At 41.9% G+C, this 18,286-nt stretch overlaps 1 protein-coding gene across 2 annotated transcripts; it reads right to left on the bottom strand.

Annotated features, from left to right (window-relative positions):
* Positions 1 to 40: 40 nt before the first annotated feature.
* galns (galactosamine (N-acetyl)-6-sulfatase) lies at positions 41 to 18,266 on the bottom strand. 2 transcript variants are annotated; one of them, XM_069173706.1, is made up of 14 exons: positions 18,130 to 18,266; positions 17,851 to 17,974; positions 17,269 to 17,343; positions 17,021 to 17,123; positions 16,170 to 16,313; positions 15,285 to 15,351; positions 14,165 to 14,292; positions 13,914 to 14,053; positions 13,709 to 13,812; positions 10,613 to 10,755; positions 9,794 to 9,896; positions 5,676 to 5,797; positions 1,821 to 1,938; positions 41 to 571 (listed from the first exon to the last, which is right to left on the bottom strand). In XM_069173706.1, exons 1-14 carry the CDS (start codon positions 18,235 to 18,237, stop codon positions 485 to 487), a joined length of 1,566 nt encoding a protein of 521 aa, XP_069029807.1. In that variant the 5' UTR covers positions 18,238 to 18,266; the 3' UTR covers positions 41 to 484. The 2 variants fall into 2 exon arrangements, with proteins under 2 accessions (XP_069029807.1, XP_069029808.1); XM_069173707.1 differs by lacking the exons at positions 41 to 571; positions 1,821 to 1,938 and adding an exon at positions 1,947 to 3,909 and having other exon boundaries at positions 5,681 to 5,797.
* Positions 18,267 to 18,286: the final 20 nt, after the last annotated feature.

Raw genomic sequence — 18,286 nt, 5'->3', positions numbered from 1 at the left:
ATTAACTGTATTTACAAAAGTTCCCAACACAGTCTTCATACAACATAATAAAGGTTTTTATTTAAAAAAAACATTTTTTGCAGTATAATTGCATCTGCAAGTGTGTGTAAAAGATACAAAATGAATCCAACAATGCAACTTTTGTATTTTACATTTTAGGCCCGATCAGTACAAATACATCTCCCTGAATGCTCTACGACTTTAAGATGAGTCATGAGTCTTGATGCAGTATTTGTCCACTGCAGGTAGAACTGGTATTGTCTCAATTAACACACAGCTTTAAAGGCTGTTTGCATAATTCTGTTATGTTGTTAAGTCAACATAATTCCCTTAGATTGATCCCACGTTATTCTCTTCAACGCTTGACATAAAGAAGAGTTTTTAAAAATACATTCTTTTAAAATAAGTTTTTTTGCTGTTGTGTAGTAAAGGCACATCTTCAGGTTTTGTTTCCTCATTTTGTTGTCTGGTTGCACTTGTGCTCTCAGTGTGGCCAGTCACACTTCCAGGGTTCAGACTTTGGCACTTTTAGACACTTTCCTAACTTCTCACAACCAGCAGGGGCCCAGTTCTGGAAATGAGAGGGAATATCACAGTTAGTTGAAGAATATCAAAGATATTGTACATTTACAGGAAGATGTAATACTTTTTAATATAAGTTTAGCTGTTTGTCAGTGTTGTGACAACCCCAGATCATTTCTGTGTTCTGTCCTATATGCCATGAAAGGAATACATTCCTGTCCTGTATCCTTTATATCCGTTATGTTTGGCTCTTATCTGAGTCTTTTCCTTTGACTTTCTGCATCCTCTGTCATTAAATAAATAGTATCCCATCATGTAGAAGATGTATCACTGAAAAGGGTTTATTCTTTTGAAACAATATTTAAGAGGTGCATGTTAAAGATTTATTTTTCAAATGTGGATTACATTCTGATGTAATTATATCATACTTATCAGAATGTATTCAATTCTAATCAGTTCATCATGCAGTGGTGATTTTATCGAACAACAACTTAAAAACACCCCAAATATCTTTGTAACAATGTTACGGACAGATAATGGCTTCATCAAGATGCAAGATAGAAAAATCCAATAGATCCATGTTAGCATGACACAAAACAAACACAAAGTTAAAGGCATTGCATATTAAGGATTCAGTTTAACCCTCCTTAAGCTTGTGTTTACTTTGTTGACCACAAGGGGGCAGGGCTGTCACACAAATAAATATAGGAAAGCCTTAAACAGAGTCTTTGGTGCTGTGGGAGACAAAGCCTCAGCTCACTTCTGCTGCCTTAAATAATTCTGCAATAGATTTTTTTCACAGAAACACTGAAACAGGAAAACACTGAGAAAACGTGCAGATCCAAGTGATGATTCCAGCAAATATGAAACACGTTGTGAAGCATGTTAGTAAACAAGAAAATAAAAGCTAAATCTGCTGGAGAGGGGGGTGTCGATCGTCTCTATTCTACCTTCTATATTCAGAGACTTTGACTGATTTTCCATTGTTTTAGAAAGGCTTTATCAATTTCCCTTATGTATTCAATTATCTGTTATACAGATCTTATAGAGATAAGCTACAAACGCTTATTTACATCTACCTGTCAGATTTTGAGGGGCGACTGACCCAAAAAACACAGTTATCTTCTGTAAAAACTGCACCTCGTTTTTGTTCCTCTTCCTCTGGATGTACTGGTGTTAGCTGGTATTGTACAGCAAATCCTATACTTACACAATAAAACTGATGTATTCTACAATATCATGAATGAAGTTAAACACGGAAGTAGAAGATATACTCATTTATGTTATGTGAATCTCACCATCACTGCGATGTCACACACGTTGAGCTGGGGAAGACCGGGCACCAGAGTCTTCTTATGCAGCTCCACAACCGGAGAAATCCTGCTCAGAACATCCTGGTACTCTTTAGTCAAGACACTGCAAACACAATACAGTAACCATGGTCAGTAAGGCGTCATCTGACAAAGCTGATTCATATTTTAGTCGATGAACATGTCAAAAAATAAATGTCCCTATAACCTCAGTTGACATCACCAGATGTCTTGCTTTGTTTGACTAAAAGCTTTTTCATTTTGCAACTGCTTCATTTGTTTTATTGTAACTTTAAAAGCCAAACACACACACTGAAGATAATTCCTATGTTTTTGCCCTTTTGTCAGGGAGTGCTGCAGTGAATGCTTTCCGTACATGTATCTAGTGATGACACACGACTGTGGCTGAACATCTTTACTCATTATATTAGTGAGGACATGCTGTAGCTTTCAAGAACAAGAACGGAAACATGAACACATAAACACACACGGGCTGTCCACTCAGGCACCCTTTGGGAAAGCACACTCAGCAGGGTGAACTATGTAACCCTCATCACATCCCCTGTCTCTCAATTATTGCTGTTGGACACCAGTGAGCCAGAGCACCTCTGTGCATTATTATATTCAGAGTGTAAAACACAGGGGCCCTGAAGGCTTTCAAAGGAACGCTACTGTCAATAGGACCTGTAGGGTTAATGGGCTGTGTGTGTGTGTGTGTGCGTGTGTGTGTGTGTGTGTGTGTGTGTGTTGGGGGAAGTGGGCGTCTGGTGGCGTGACACAGGGATAGACAAATATCAGCAGTGCAATTACACCCGTGATACACTCGCCGGCAGCACCTGTGCCAGCCTTCCATCCTCCCTCCACTGCAAACCCAGCCCCCTGATTGGCCCCCAGGGAACATGTGCATGTGTGTGAGGTGAAGTGTCAATTAGAGTAATAACCCCGGGCCCTGTCCAGCTCACACCTACCCTCCCTCTTAGATCTCCCACAGGGCAGCAAGGCTTCCTCCATCAGCCAGCACCTGCTCCTTTCCTTGATACTGACTCTTTACTTTCCCCTACAATTACTTGACTGGTAGTGTGCTGACTGCAATTATTCTCTCTCTTGCGTGCCACATTTGTCATAAGCTGACTATCTATGCATTATGACTTTAACTGATGGGGGGGAAAAAAAACAGCTTACTTCCCTTGGTTTCGAACCAGACATTCAGATTAAATTGCTTCAGCTATCTAAAATCGCAAATTCTCTTTCGCCCCGATCTCGATCAGTGAGGGGATATTTCTTTCCCCTCCTATCTGTGTCCCGCCACTGATTGTTGCGATTCATTTTGTGATAACTGATGAAGCAGCTTAATAGAAGTAAATGTAAGGGAGATTTATCAGGCGGCTATAAGTATTAAATTTTTCCACACAAGTGTGCAAGCAAAGCATGCCATGTACAGAGAAAGTTGCATGAGACACAAAGTTTTCTATTGTTTTGTCTATGCACTGAAAATCTTACAGCGCGGACCCCTAAATCAAAAACTAATAATATCATTTGTTTATGCCCCCTCTGCAAACAAATAATGAAAAGCCCACAGTCAGCACAGCTCATTATCATGATTATAACCCTTAGCTCACTAGTGTAGAGGCAAAATCTGGAATAATAAGCAGGCTGTATGCAAATTGAGTCTTTTGATTTATAATGTATGGCACCCAAGGGGGATGGGGGCATTGCTCAGGTGTGTCACCACTCTGATTACTGATTCATAACACTATTGTAGGAACACATACACGTAAGACACACACACACCCACACAACCACACAACCACACACAACCACACACAACCACACACAACCACACACACTGGCAGAAGGTTGGGGAATTGAGGAGACAATCAAATATATCTGTCCTGCCTGCCCCTCCTCTTCACCATCTTCTCCACCCCGGTGGAAATTGAGCACTTCAGTGAGGACTATTGATTGGGGACACAGGAGCTTGGTGGCAGGCAGCAGATGAGGCCAGAGTGTGCGGGGCTGCCTGAAGTGTTCGGGCCGGGACAGTGGATGACCAGGGGCTCTTGGGACGTGAGCTGAGGTAGGTTGGTGAGAGAGAGGGATGTGTTAATTTCAGGGCATTGGGTCGCAGAGACGGAGAGTGAAGCAGAAGGCAGGAAAAAGGCTCTGGATGAGTCCGGTGTAGCTCCGACCTCACCAAGATCTGGTTGGGTCTGTGTTTCCTCTTGGACAGCTGGACCACCAACACAGAGCTCGTCATCCTCTAGCTCTGCTTTACCAATAACATCTATTTTCAACAAAAGTAGCAAGGCTTCTGTTTGTAGCCATCAGTTACAAGAAAAACAACGAGAAACTAAAACTTCACAAATATTCGCTGCCAGATTGCATAATTTTATTATCCACTGTTTTCCTGTGCTGGACCCGGGATTGTATACGTGTGCTCTTCGCTATATCACAGCCTGCGACAGTAGTGAAGGTATGTGTGCAGACAGGCCCTACATCATCTTAAGTGGCTCTTTAGGTGCCGACAGAGATTAATGATGGCCAGGCAGTCAGTCCAGCTGGGGGACCTAAGAGCACACGGACAAAACACACACACACACATGTGTACACACACACACACACACACACACACACACACACACACACACACACACACACACACACACGTTTAACTAGGATGGAGGAGAGAACAGTCCCAGTGGATGCAGAGGGACAGCAGCTGAGTGGGGAGGAGTGAGCCGAGATGAAGAACAGTAAGTGCACAGTGGAGGTGTACCGGGGGAAAAGTAAGATGACAGTTTGGAGACGAAGATGATTTAGAAGTGCAGGTTTGAATGGATCGATGAAGAAGAGCGCATGAACAGTGAAGAGGTCATACAGCTGGATGTAGGTAGGTGACCTTGGAGACGAACTCCCTGACCCCTCTCTACACAAGTAAAAGTGTGCAGTTTTGGTTTGTGTGCCTGTGTGTACACATCCAGCACTCAACACATGGCTGCATATTGATTGGTTTTTGCTTCTTTTTTTTTATTATTATTCTTCCAAGTGAATAGCAAGGCTAAAAGGTGGGCAAACGAAAAATTATCATCCAATCTTGCTCCAGAACTGAAAGGACTTCGAGCAGGAGGCAAAGGAGGAGGTGAGGCCAGGGCAAATTATGAGAGGCAGCGCTGCAGAAGGCAGAAAAGAAAGGTCAGTCTAGGTGGTTTTGTGCCAGGAGGGAGCCAAAGCCCACAAAAGGAATACTCCCTCATCAAAGCGTTTTCAGATTATCTTAATGTATTAGTCACAGTGTTTGTCTGTGCCATTTTGTCCCCCTTTGCATTGACAGTACCCCATAAAAGACGATGCTCATCTATCTTTGCACCCTTAATCTTAATTCAACCTTGGCTATTTGAGTCCTCTGGCGTCACTCTCCTCTAAGCAATTCTTAACTCTCCTTGGGGCTGAAGTCGAGACACACAAAACACATTAAACAGCACTCGCTCTCAATTTAGGCCTGAACAATCTATCTTGCAATTTTAACCTGCAGCGGTGCACCGGAGGGTTGAGGGCCAGATAGTGATCTTTATGGAGCTGTTTGCAATCACAAAGAGAAGGGTGTAATCAGGCGCACTCTGGCTGAGTGGATCAATCCGCCGCCTTATTTTTCATGCCACTGAATCAGAATTGATCTTACACACATTTGATGCTACAGGCAAACAACCTTCCTATTCTCATCCCGTTCTTCTTTATTTTCCAGCATTTCTCGTCTTACCTCTAGTTCACTCCTGTTCCTCTCTTGTCCTCTGTCCCCACCTGAAAATCAGCCGTAAGCAGGTTTGAACTTTCACGGCAACTAACCTGAGTGGGAACCTTTCTCCAGGATCCCGCCCCAGGTGGAAAATGATTGGCTGCAGAGTGTGCTCTTTCTGATCATGAGTAGTCACACCCAGTACCTCCTGTCCAGGACAGAAGTTTATGCCCTGTAAAAGAAGACACACAAAAAGATATTTTTAACTAAAACATGTGATAAATGTTTGTTACATAAGCACTCTTCTAATCCAGTGATCAGTTAGGAGACCTCAACGTAGACTTGGTTGAAAGTTAAGGATTTTGCCTCAATTGAATGTACAAGAATCCAACTTGGAACATGCATGAAGATGACTCCCGTACAGGGTTTTAACAGAAACATCTATAGATTTATCAAAAGAAATGGGAAATGGAAAAAAAGACTTATGAGCAGAAATGGATGAACCCTGGAGATCAGAGACGTTTTTTCTTCTCTACGTGTTTCTGAACTATCTGATGTCACTTCACGTACCTGCTGCAGTGTCTGTTCTTAAAACACAGACCACCACTCAGCCAGAAACCTGTGCCAGTTCCAGGTCACTGACTTCTCTACATATTCTGGTATAAGACTAATCTATGACAGGAAAGAGCAGAGCGGCCCTGTTTTGGCTACAAAACTTTCATAAATTAAACATGAAGGTCAGCCTTTCTTTATAGAGCAACACAATATTTGAGGTCAGTCCCACAGGTAAGGAAGGAAATGGAGTTGCTCTTACTCTTTTTGCAGAACAAAAAAAGAACAAAAATAATGAAGAAAAAAAACATTCTTACATCAAACTTCCTACTTCTTCTTCATAACTACTTCTAACTTCCTGTTTTTGCTTGTATGCTTTTGCATTTCTGCAGTTTTCAGTTGTCTTTATTTGATTATTTTAGATGTTTTTGTTGAAATGCATGGAAACAAAGATTTTTCTGTGTGTACAAATTTTTAAAAGACTGCTCTGAACTCTGATGAAGAGAGCTGAGTGTTTAGATTTAGGCTTCCAGACACCTGCTGCCATGAGTTGAATGCTTAAACTCATTGTAGTATGGTCTATATGCATATTGTCGTCCAAGCTGTTGTGTTATTTATGCAGCTGCATCACAGAGGGTTTCATGTCACTTGCACAACAGAGGACTTTTGCTGCCTCCTCTTCATCTCTCCACGCCGTCGCTCCTGCTCCCTGACTCCATTCTCAGGAGGCTGGCAGTGATCGCAGCCTGATTGAGTCACACTCACTCCTCCAGAACCCCCTGGAGATGTGCCCCTATCTTCAACACACACACACACACACACACACACACACACACACACACACACACACACACACACACACACACACACTCACACTCTCACACACACACATTTTTTGATGAGCACAACTAATATTGAAAAAGCATTCATCTGTAAGGCACTGTTGCTGCCCCCCCTCTGAGATCACTCAACAGAGCAACATAAAATACATATAGAGGAGAGAAAAAGAGTGAGGATGGTCCCCCTCCTCCCCCTCCACCCTGCAGAGCCTCCACTGATCCAGACTTGTCCTCTCTTTTGAAGCTAACAGCTTAGAAATGCAGAGAAGAATGAAAAAAAATAAAAACTCATCCCAGAGGAGCAGCAAGAAAGGCCTGCTGCGTATATCTCTGACTCTGTCTCTTGCACCCGAGATATTACAGAAAGAACGGCCTATCTCGCATGGCATTAACGCTACGGATACAACAAGGCTGCTTTCAAACTGGAGCACAACAGTCGTTATTACAAGATAAGGTGCAGAAGCATCCAGGGGTGGTAGGACGGATTTTAGAAAAGAAAATATTTGTTGTCTATTTTGGAAAAGAAATCTATAAATCGGGAGGATCACTTTTTCCAGACTGTAGCTGTTTAAAATATTCTTTAAATATATATTCTCTATTCTATTTATATGATATTTGACGTCAAATAATTTCAACAATCTAAACAGGTAAAGTTATGCAATATTTTACAAAAACAGTTTAAAAAATAAACACAAAACAAGTAGCAGAACTTTCTTTTTTCCTCCGTTTCTAAGCATGTAGGAGAATCTACAGAGGCTGTGAAACTCCTGAAAAAGCCGGAGTTTGGTTTGCGCTACTGTAGAAATATGGTGCCGTGTGGTGCGCTCCACACATGAGGACCTGCTCCATGTAGATATTAAGTGCTCATTCCAAGGCAATAAAAACATTTCATAATTTCAGGTGATTTAACACGACACCAAACACTCAATTCTACACACTGGTCCTTTAAATAAAGACTCTGAATACTTCATGCATCAGTGTGAACTACTTGCCAAGAGCTGATTGCTTCTAGAGGATATTTTACAGCACACATCTAAAGAGCAAGTACTTATCTGTTGCTATTAGGTCAGGGAACTAGGTGTATTTAGCATAAACAAGTGTGTTAATGTAACAAGTCGAGACAAAGAGTACAGTACAGCAGCTATTGATGACGGAGTCTATTTCTTGTCAATTTCTGCTACAGAACTGATCCTAAGTATTCACTTCAGGACTAACAGGCGTCTCAGAAACAAGTTCCTTGTCAGGTTTCATTCATCACTTTGTGAAGTCTTCAACCAGGTTAAAAAAAAGTCCCTGAGAGCTCCTTCTTTAGCATAGGTTACTCAGCAATCCAGATACAAAGGAGCCACAGTCACGACAAACTATATTTCACATTATCAACATCACTACGCAGCCTCAAGAGAGTTTGATGAGAGCCATTTAAGCCTGTGAAATTTCTCATTTTCCTCATGGCTGAGCTGCATGAACACAGCCAGGATAGAGCAATATGTCTTGCAGCTATTAACCTGTAATTTCATTCTTCTTCACAGACACACATCTTCCCTTGTTTATTTTTCACCACGGGCCAAGAAAGCCAAATTATATTTCAGCGTATTACCAAAGATGAGGAGAAGGCAGCAAAACATGAGTTTTACTTCAGCGAAGAGATTTCAGTGTGTATTTCTACTAAAACACGGGTTAATCTTCAATTTACATTGAGTTTTAGGGTCAATATAATTATATGGGGGGATAAAACAGTAGGAATGATCATTAATCCAGCGTATTCCTCCCAAAGAGAGCAAAACTTGAACCGTGACACATTTTTCTTTTAAAGCCGAGTTCCAAAACATCCATTTTAAAATCAGTGCAGAAGTAGTTTGTTTACATTTTTTATGTTTATGAAATAAAAAATGTAGGATACACAAGGCCAAAATGTCAACAATTTCCAGATTCAACCACAATGACACAAAGCACATCTGGGATTTAACTTTCCCTCGTAGGAACTCAAGAGTCACTCAATGACACACACACACACACACACACACACACACACACACACACACACACACACACACACACACACACACACACACACACACACACACACAAACACACAAACACACACAGAGACACACCTGTATGGACAAGCGAACATGTATGTGCATGTTTTCTCATCCTTTCTTTTAGTCTGCCGTGTACACACACACACACACACACACACAGACCAATCGATAGGCAACTCACAGGCAATCAGCCGCCATTATTTGTGAAGCTCCACTTCAGTTCACATGAGTTGATAAAGGAGGCTACTATTGATTCAGCGGCCCTGAAGGAGAGAGCAATTTAAGCGACCGATGGGGCATAAAACAAACTAGATCACAGGAAAAGCATAGCCATGAAGGGAGGACATGTTTTTATGGACCGAGGAGAGAAGGAGAGGAGTGAAAAGAACCACTCTCTGCTTCTTAGGTGTCACATTCCACATTTCTCCTGATATATTTAATCCACACTGAGTTCATATAATTATGGCCGAGCTTTATGATGCTAAAAGAACAAGCAGGGAGTGAGGATATATTAATGAAGGGGGAAATTTCCACTGGGGTTTGAACAAACAAGTCAACTGGCTGATGAATGATGTAAGTTCGCTGATGTGGGGGCTCCTCATTAATATTCATTACACTCTGATGTACACAGCAGTCAACTGATGAGCCATTTTCAAGATAACACCAACAACAGCCACAGTGTTTGTGTGTTTGAGTACGATTAAGAGACACAAAGGAAGGAGGATGTGGCAGTGAAAATCAAGAACTGAGGAAGCACTGTCAGGGCAGATTTGAAGTATTAAAAGGGAGTCTTACCTTTTTTAACTCCTCCACTGAGTTGCTCCAGGTCCAGTAGTGTGCCTTGTATTGTCCAAGCCTCACAGCCATCAGCTCATTACCACGGTAGTAGAATATTGGCCTGATGAAGGTGAGAGGAGGGAGAATTAAATCTCAGATTTGTCTCTTTCCAGGTGAATTTACACTACAGTGGACACTTAAGACAATATCTTTTCTCTTGGTTTTCTTACACTTAGGAGTCACTGCTTTCTATCCATTCTTACGTTTTCCCATTATTCCGGGAAGATGTTTGACCTTTTTAACACCCTAAAATTTACTCAAATCATAAGAAATGTTGAATTCTCCTCAGATGCACACAGTAAAACCAGATAAATCACTTATACTGCTGAGATTGTTGGGAGTGCCATTTTTTCTGCTGGTATTTGGTCATAGATCTAAGAATTGGACAAGTTGATACAGTTCAACCTGATGGCGAAATGACTGTACAAAGTTTTATTATAATTCATCACATCTTTGTCAAGAAGATTCTCTCAAAACCATAAAAGTCAGCCTGATCATGGCGTTAGAGAAAAAAATGAATGAATCACTTCATCCACATGGAGCCATAAACGTCTTTCCAGTAGTTGTTGAGATAATTCAGTCCACATTGCCAAATATTCCAATGGTGAAACAACTACCTGACAACCTTGTTTACTTCTTGCATGACAAAAAGAACACCCCTCTCCCACTCTGGGATTTAATTGTGAACATAAAAAGTGGTGTGAAATATTACGGGAATCTTGGCCCAAAAGCTTTACAAACACCTCAAATCTCAAGCTAACTGGGGTGTGTAATCACCTGTTTTGGAGTGTGTGGGAGTGGTTGAGAAAGACTGGTGTGAGATCCAGTCCATCCAGTGTTCGGTCATCAGGGGGGCTGATGCTGGCCAGAGCCAGACTGGTGGTGAACAGGTCCATGACATTGGCCAGCTGGAAACTCACCTGCAAATTAAAACACACAACCACTGGTAAGAGAAGCCACGTCACAAATCCTGCGAGTTAGTGTTAGAACTGGTGTTTTGGTCTCCTGTACATCTTCAGAAATGTATCACTTGATGACTAAACTCCTTGAAATTGAGAGTGAACTGAGGTTGACATAGGAATGCACAGTCATGATAGGATGCTTGCATGTGTAGTTGTGTGCAGACATGTAGGAGTAGAGATGCATTTCTTCAGTCTCCTCTCTAATCTCTGCACACAGGTTTATTATAAAAACTCCAAAATGCCCCTCCTTCTAAACGAGTTCTGTTTTTTTTGGGGGGGAAGGGGAGTGAAAAGGAGGAGCGAAGAAAAAGAGGAGAGGAAGTAGGGAGAGGACAAGGCCCTTGCAAGCAGGCGGCTGAAGCTGGAGCGAGCTGGTGTTTTATCTCCTTCTCCCAGTCCCAGTGAAAAGCTTTATTTTATTTATAAACTTTGAACTATTTTCAGATAAAATGCCATTTTTTCGCTGTCATCCTTGATCTTCCGTTCCATTCTCTCCTGAGCGAGCCTTAGAGGGAGACGGCACGCTCACAATCAGATAGCGCTATCAGGGCTCTGCAGCTGCACCACCATGTGCCGCTGTGCTCCTATCGGCAGCAAGCACACATACAGACGCACACACAAGCTCCTAAGCACTGAAATGAATTCCCTTTTCTTCTGTATCCACAGAACTAGCCAGAGAAAAGACTCTGCAATGCATTCCATGATCTATCTGCACATCCAGACACTCTTTCTCTCTCTCACACACAAACACTAACAGATTTAGTCCTTTACTTGGTTTTTCTTTTTTTTAAGTCTCCCTCACACAGACCATTAAAGAAGACAGGAGAAAAGGACAAGAGGAGAAGCAACACTGACATTTAGTTAGTAATAACTTGCCCCACCAAAAACCCAAACTTTAAGTCTGACAGCAAAATGTATCTCCTGAGTTGCCATCTTTTCTTTCCTTCCTTTATTAGCTCTGCCCTCTTTTGCAGTCTATACTGAACTTTTTTCTTTTATCAACCTTCATTCTTCCCTTTTTTGTCTGACTCATCACTCTCTATTAATGTCACATTCTCTTTCTCATTTCTTTCAGTGTTGTGAGCGGTGATGCTGGTTATCTGAGGAGGCAGTGCTTCTACCCCTGTCTCTGCCACTCTGCCTGTGTGTCTGCTGCCTGATAACCCAACAAAAGGGATTGTGGTGCTCAACAATGTTGTGGGTCTGACAGCCCACCCACCTCCCTATCTTTGTTCCCATTAAGCCCCCCCACCCCCCACCCCCATCCCCATCAGGCACCGGGAGAATGCTGAATCTGCATCTGCTTCGGACCGGCAGCCCTCCTTCATTCCAGTACACCTCCCTCCATCCTCCTAAATGAGTGACTGACTAATTGACAACAACTGCCTGAAGACTCAAGTTTCATCACTCACATGCATCCACAGATAAAGACCTTTTTGTGTGTTTACGACATGTAGAAATACACACTCAAGTCTTTCCATCACCAACTTCCAATCCTCCCTAAAACTTGTGTCCTCGTCTGAAAAGATGCATCTGTGTTCAGTCAATACAATTAAATTGCTGAAATCCCCTTTTAACAAAAGCTTGCATGACTATTATTTGTCTCCACAATTTTGCTCCAAGAGCTTACAGACTTTTCAATGTACGGATCAACAGATCTCAGAGGACTAGAGGGGGCAACCCAGCGTCAGGTCTGTCCACCTTACCAGCCAGAACAAAGTGATGAATCCAGAGCTGTGGAGTACTAATATTACTAATGGTAATGTGTCACTCCTCCAACGGTCAAGAAAGTTATCAGTCATACAAAGAACTGATCAAATGTAAAAAATTATGCATATAACACAAACATGTTCTGCACCCTTGCACCAGCAGACACGCTGGTCAATTATAACACGGTAGAGGTGCAGCGAAGCCCTGCGAACACAACAACGTTACAGGCAGCGTGGCAGCGCCTGCGTCTTCAGCACTGTTCCTCCTTTTCTCTTTTCTACACCAGCCACCTCTTTTACGTCTTCCTTGCTTCCTCTCCTGCACCCCCTGCACACCTCCCCCTTCCCCTCTTCCCTCTCCCCCCCACTCTCCCGTTCCTTTATCCTGAGCGCCTGGCATATTCAGATACTGAAGTCCTCATTACGGCTCAATCCAACCTCAGCAAACACACAAACAGATTAGCCGCTTAAGACGCTCCCAATCCCCCTCTCCCTCGCTACTCTGCTGTGCTATCAGGCCCCAGCACAACCCTGTGAGATGAGCCAGGGGCAAGGCTTACTGCAGACTGCAGCCTCCGCTCGCTCCTCCACAACATCCCTCTGCGTCACAGCCCCGTGTCACAGCTGCCCCTAATACAATTAAAAGTCATTTGCAGAACGCACAGGCTTAGGGGATCACGGTGTGGGTGGGGGGGTTAAATTGGGGAATGGGAGGCAAAAAAAAAAAAAAAGAGAGTTGGGGCATTAATTCCAGCCAAAAATATTTGAGGAAACAGAGGGAAAAAGCACCCACACGCTTTGTGGCCAAAATCAGACTGTTTTTTTTTTATTTACTGCTTCTGGAATTCAATCCCCTGACAGAAGTTAAACATAGTCATGATTAATTGGTAACTGTGCCAATGGATCAGAGTGTGCACATGTAAAGTGGTAAATGACACACAAATTAAACAAAAAGCAACAGTCATTCAAAAGACAGGATTAGTGAAATAATTATTGCATTACTCTCAACCTGATTCACAATACTCTACACTGCCTGCAGCTTTTCAGAGAACATTTCAGCTCCTGGTACATGTTGATGAGCCCAACATTAGGGAGCAACAGTCTCTGAAGAGTTTGCTGGGGATTTACTGCAGTGAATGATCGCTTTAGATATTTTAGAGGCTTTATTTGGCAAAAGCTTCACATGAGTGAGGTATTCTTACTGTGCCTTCTTTGATGTGTCCAGGCCACCAGGCAATGGCAGGCTCCCTCATGCCCCCCTCAAAGGTGGTCTCCTTCCCACAGAGGAACGGCCCATTGCTGCCAGCTGAGGCACATGAATCCATAAAGCACATTACACGTACAGGACAGAAAATGAGTTAAACTAATACAAAAAAGCTCTAAATCTACAAATAACTTAGCGCGGACCTTCCTTTGGGCCAGACATTAGAGCTGCTCCGTTGTCCGAGGTGAAGAAGACAAATGTATTATTTTCAATGCCCAGACTTCGTAGCCATGACAACATCTGACCGACGCTGTAGTCCAGCTCCATCACTGCATCTCCATAACTACAGCAATTACAGTTCACATCATTGTCCCGGTCAGAAATGCATTAATTTATGATCTTATGCATGTGATAGACTTCATTAGAAGAGTCAGTATGGATGTATATTACGTACCGGCCTCGTTGGCTCTTTCCTAGGAAGCGTTTGGAAGCATAGACGGGAGAGTGGGTGGCATCGACTGCCCAGTAGAGGAAGAAGGGCTGCTGGGCCTTAGTCTGACGTAGTATGAAGTCAAGACCTTCCTGTAGAGGTGGGAGAAACTGTTACTACACAAGATGTCAACAGACTGACTTATTTCACAGTGCTGCTGTCAAGATGTAAAAAGTAAACAACAACTTTCTAATTTGCATACAAAATATTCATTCAAGCCACGTTTTGAGTTAGCAGTTTTTGTACACCTAGCTAAAACATAAGCAGTCAGACAGTCGTGCAATAAGTCCCACTTTCATGAAGGTTATGATGCTTATTTATTGCAGCACAGTTGTTTAAGACTGAATTGGTGTTAGCTATTAATCATTAAGTGGAAACTGAGTGTGAACCTCTTTGTGAGAGATTACTGAAGTCCACCAAAAAATGTCAACATTAAAACTGAGTAATGAGAACATGGGAAAACCATTTACTAGTTATATGTTAAATAAATACATTTCAACTTGGAAATATGGTTTACAATGTAATAACTTTGGATATTAAACCAAAATTTCAAAGTTTATCTTCTGCATCAGTTTTTAACTGATTTGTTAAAAACAAACTGCATCACTGAAAACAATCTAGTCTCCTCACACATAATTAATACAAGCTTCAGAAAGCTCGACAGTCCCTCCTCTTCTTGTGTTGACTGATCCTACCTATCAGGCATGCAGTGTCTCTCTGCATGCATCTTTTGATCCTGTTAAGAAGCGAATGGGAGGGACTGACGTAGGCAACAGAGATAATCAGTGCGAAAAAGTCAATAAACAACTACAGTGGGTGAGAGCACAGTAATGATCAAAGACCCCAAAGTAGGCTTTAATTGCATTTTTTAAATTTGTCAAAGATGATTTATGTTTTTGTGCCTTTATGTTTTGGAGAACTAAAGATAATTTTTCCAGTCTGGCGGACATTAACGTTATATTATGTTCTATTAATTGCTTTGGAAAAGAATTTGCGAAACAAACTGCGGTGTACCTGATCCACTCTGCTCCGTATCATCTGAGACAGAGGCAGCTTTAGAAAGAAGAGGAGAGCCTAAACTTACCATCAAGAAGATCTGTGTGAGGTTTGACTCTCCAGTCTTTCTGTCAATCTTAAACTCCTCATAATATCTGAAAAATAAGAGAGTAACGTGATTTACTGGCTACACTATAAGTTAGCCATAATCACATCTAAAGAACTGCAAAGGCTACAAGTCATTTCTTTTTTTCTGTTCGAGTGCGTAACATGGTTCTTTCACAGTGACCTTATTGCCTCGTCAGGGCTTTCAATCAGCCTCTAAATTGACTGAAACTACTGCAGATAATAACATTAAGACAATAGAAGTAAATTTCCCTCTTGTTCACTATGTTTGCGGGACATTTCGGTGAAAGGCATATTTAGGGAGTCTCAGCAAAGCTGAGCAGAGGGAACTGTTATGAGGTGCTGCTGAAGCGTGGCGTGGCGAGCAGAGAAGCGGTGACAGGCATCTCTTTCTTACGCTTCACTTCCTCCAGGTGTCCTCGTACACGGCTAATGCAACCTGCCGTCTCTTGAGGGCGTGTGTGTATCTCTGTCTATACGTGCCTATGCGCGCGCGCGCGCGTGTGTGTGTGTGTGTGTGTGTGTGTGTGTGTGTGTGCGCGTCTGTCCAGGGCCCAGGTATGCAGTGCTGATTAAACCCACGGCTAAGCGAAAAACACGCCCGGCTGCCAGTTCCAATGACCCTGAATACACATATGGCTGTTTTGGGGAAAACAAATGGGCGGAAAATGGAATACACAAGCACAGCTGGTACAGAAAAGGAAGAAGGGGGGGGAGACATTCAACTCATCCAGAGGAGCAGACAGCCAAACTATTCAGAGTCATGGGGAAAAAAGATTTTTATAGATTTTCAGCCGCTGTTTCTATGTGCTGTTATGTACATCTGAGTGCTGGTGTGTGATACTACCTGCCAAGCATCTCAGAGTTGTTGTAAACGGGGATGTTGGGTTGGATGCTGCTATTATGAGGACCAAAGTGACAGTTTGGTGCACCGAACCATTCATCAAAACCTTTCTCCAGAGGAAGGTACTGTGGTCTGTGGCCCAGATGCCTGAAGTGACAAATAAAGTGCACTCACATACTATAGGACTAAAGTGACAAAGGGATCATCCCAGATGTTTTAGGATGTTTAAATCCCCGAGGGGAAATTTTTTCCCCCTCGGGGATTAATAAAGTAAATACCTACCTACCTACCTTTACAAGTCACCTATACAGTATACTTGCCCTGATACACACCATTTTTACAAGTACAGCATGCTTACTTTAATTTTTGGCTGATAGTCATAGAACAATGAAATTAAACAAATCACTGAGTAGGAAAGCACATTGAAAAATAAAGAAATACATTGGTGCTTGAAAGTTTGTGATTTTCTTTCCATATTTCAATATAAATAACAGAAATTAAATTAAACAAATGAGACACATGAGGTTTAAATACTTTTGCCACTCACAGAGATATAATACTGAATAATTTTCCTTTAATAAATAAATGACAGAGTATGATATTTGTGTCTCGGTTGTTAATTCGGTTCTCTTTATGTACTTTTAGGACTTGTGTTGAAATGTGATGATGTTTTAAGTCATGTTTATGCAGAGTTCACAAACTTTCAAGCACCAGTGTACACTGCAGAAATGATGTATACTTTGTGTTGTGGTATTGCCACTTTGTTAAATTATTTAAATACTCCTTCCAGTACTGATCATAACCTCAAAAACTTTAGAAACATCTAAAAACGTGGAGAAAGATAAAGAGCTCACCACTTGCCAACTATCTTGCTGACATAGCCCTTTGTCTTCAACATCTGGGGTAACAAAATCTCGTCCTTGGAGATTCCTCCCACTATCTCCTGAGGTGTGTATGCTACAAAAAAAAGATCCAAATCAAATATACAAAACTTTCTTTGACTTAATTGCACGCTGCACATTGCAGACAAAGTAGTGAGACACCTGCAATAAATTATTTGCAGCTGAATGATGTGCACAGTAAGGACATAGTGAGACTGTACCGTTTCTGGCGTGGGCATTAGTGGTGTAGAATCCATTTCTGACAGGCAGCCTCCCAGTGAGGAGTGCAGCTCTAGCTGTGGGCAACATTAAATGTCAATAGGAATGCTATGTTGCTCCTCTAAATCACTGACAAACAAATGCACTGAATTGTGCTCCAGTCTTCTTCCACCAATAATTCCATCACACAACAATAACACTGTTGTCTGTGTTCTTGGTTGTTTGTATATAATATATATAGATATACACTGCACTGTATATACTGTGCATTTTATATTTTATATTTTTACTGCTATTTTACTGCTATTCTATTGCTTTCTATTATCCTATTATTATCTATTGCTTCCTGTATGCTGCTGTAGCGAAAAAAAAAATTCCCCTCGGGGATTAATAAAGTAACTACCTAACCTAACCTAATGTCACATACTGTACATTAAAGATTACAAATTTTCCTCTCAGTTTTGACATGCAGATTCAATATCCTCTATTTAACAATTAATGTGTGGTAGAGATAGAGATGGCCATATGTTGCAAAAACAGGAACTACAGGCTTAGGTTCTGTTTCCTATTCTGTGCTTACTCACATGGGGAACAGAGTGGGTTGGCAGTGTAGAAGTTTGGAAGGAGCATGCCCTGAGCTGCCATGGCATCCAGATTGGGGGTCTCTCTGGAGGGCTGGCCAAACACCCCCAAGTCCCCCCAACCCATCTGAGGAGCAGAGGATAGTTTATCAACCAGACCATGCAAGCACATATGTTTAATACCACCAGCTTCACAAAGAAATGTATAGTTAAGGCATTCTCTCTTTCGCTGCTCAATGTGATGAACAAAGGTTACAAGTTAACACACAAACAGTAACTTACGTCATCCATGAGCATGATGATAATGTTTGGAGATGAAACATTTGAACGCGTTTCTGTCAAGGAGCAGCATATTATTGCATTAAGGAGTGTGAGACTTTGAGCAAACATCACTCCCGTTGATCAGCTGCTGGAGTCATGTGAACATAAACTTCGAGGA

The sequence above is a fragment of the Embiotoca jacksoni genome, unplaced genomic scaffold (genome assembly GCF_022577435.1).
Source record: "Embiotoca jacksoni isolate LCO1_2020_lvr unplaced genomic scaffold, fEmbJac1.0.p SCAF_6, whole genome shotgun sequence".
Lineage (NCBI taxonomy): Eukaryota > Metazoa > Chordata > Actinopteri > Embiotocidae > Embiotoca > Embiotoca jacksoni.
Note: the sequence above shows the minus strand (reverse complement) of the source record. Positions and strands in the feature narration are given on the sequence as shown.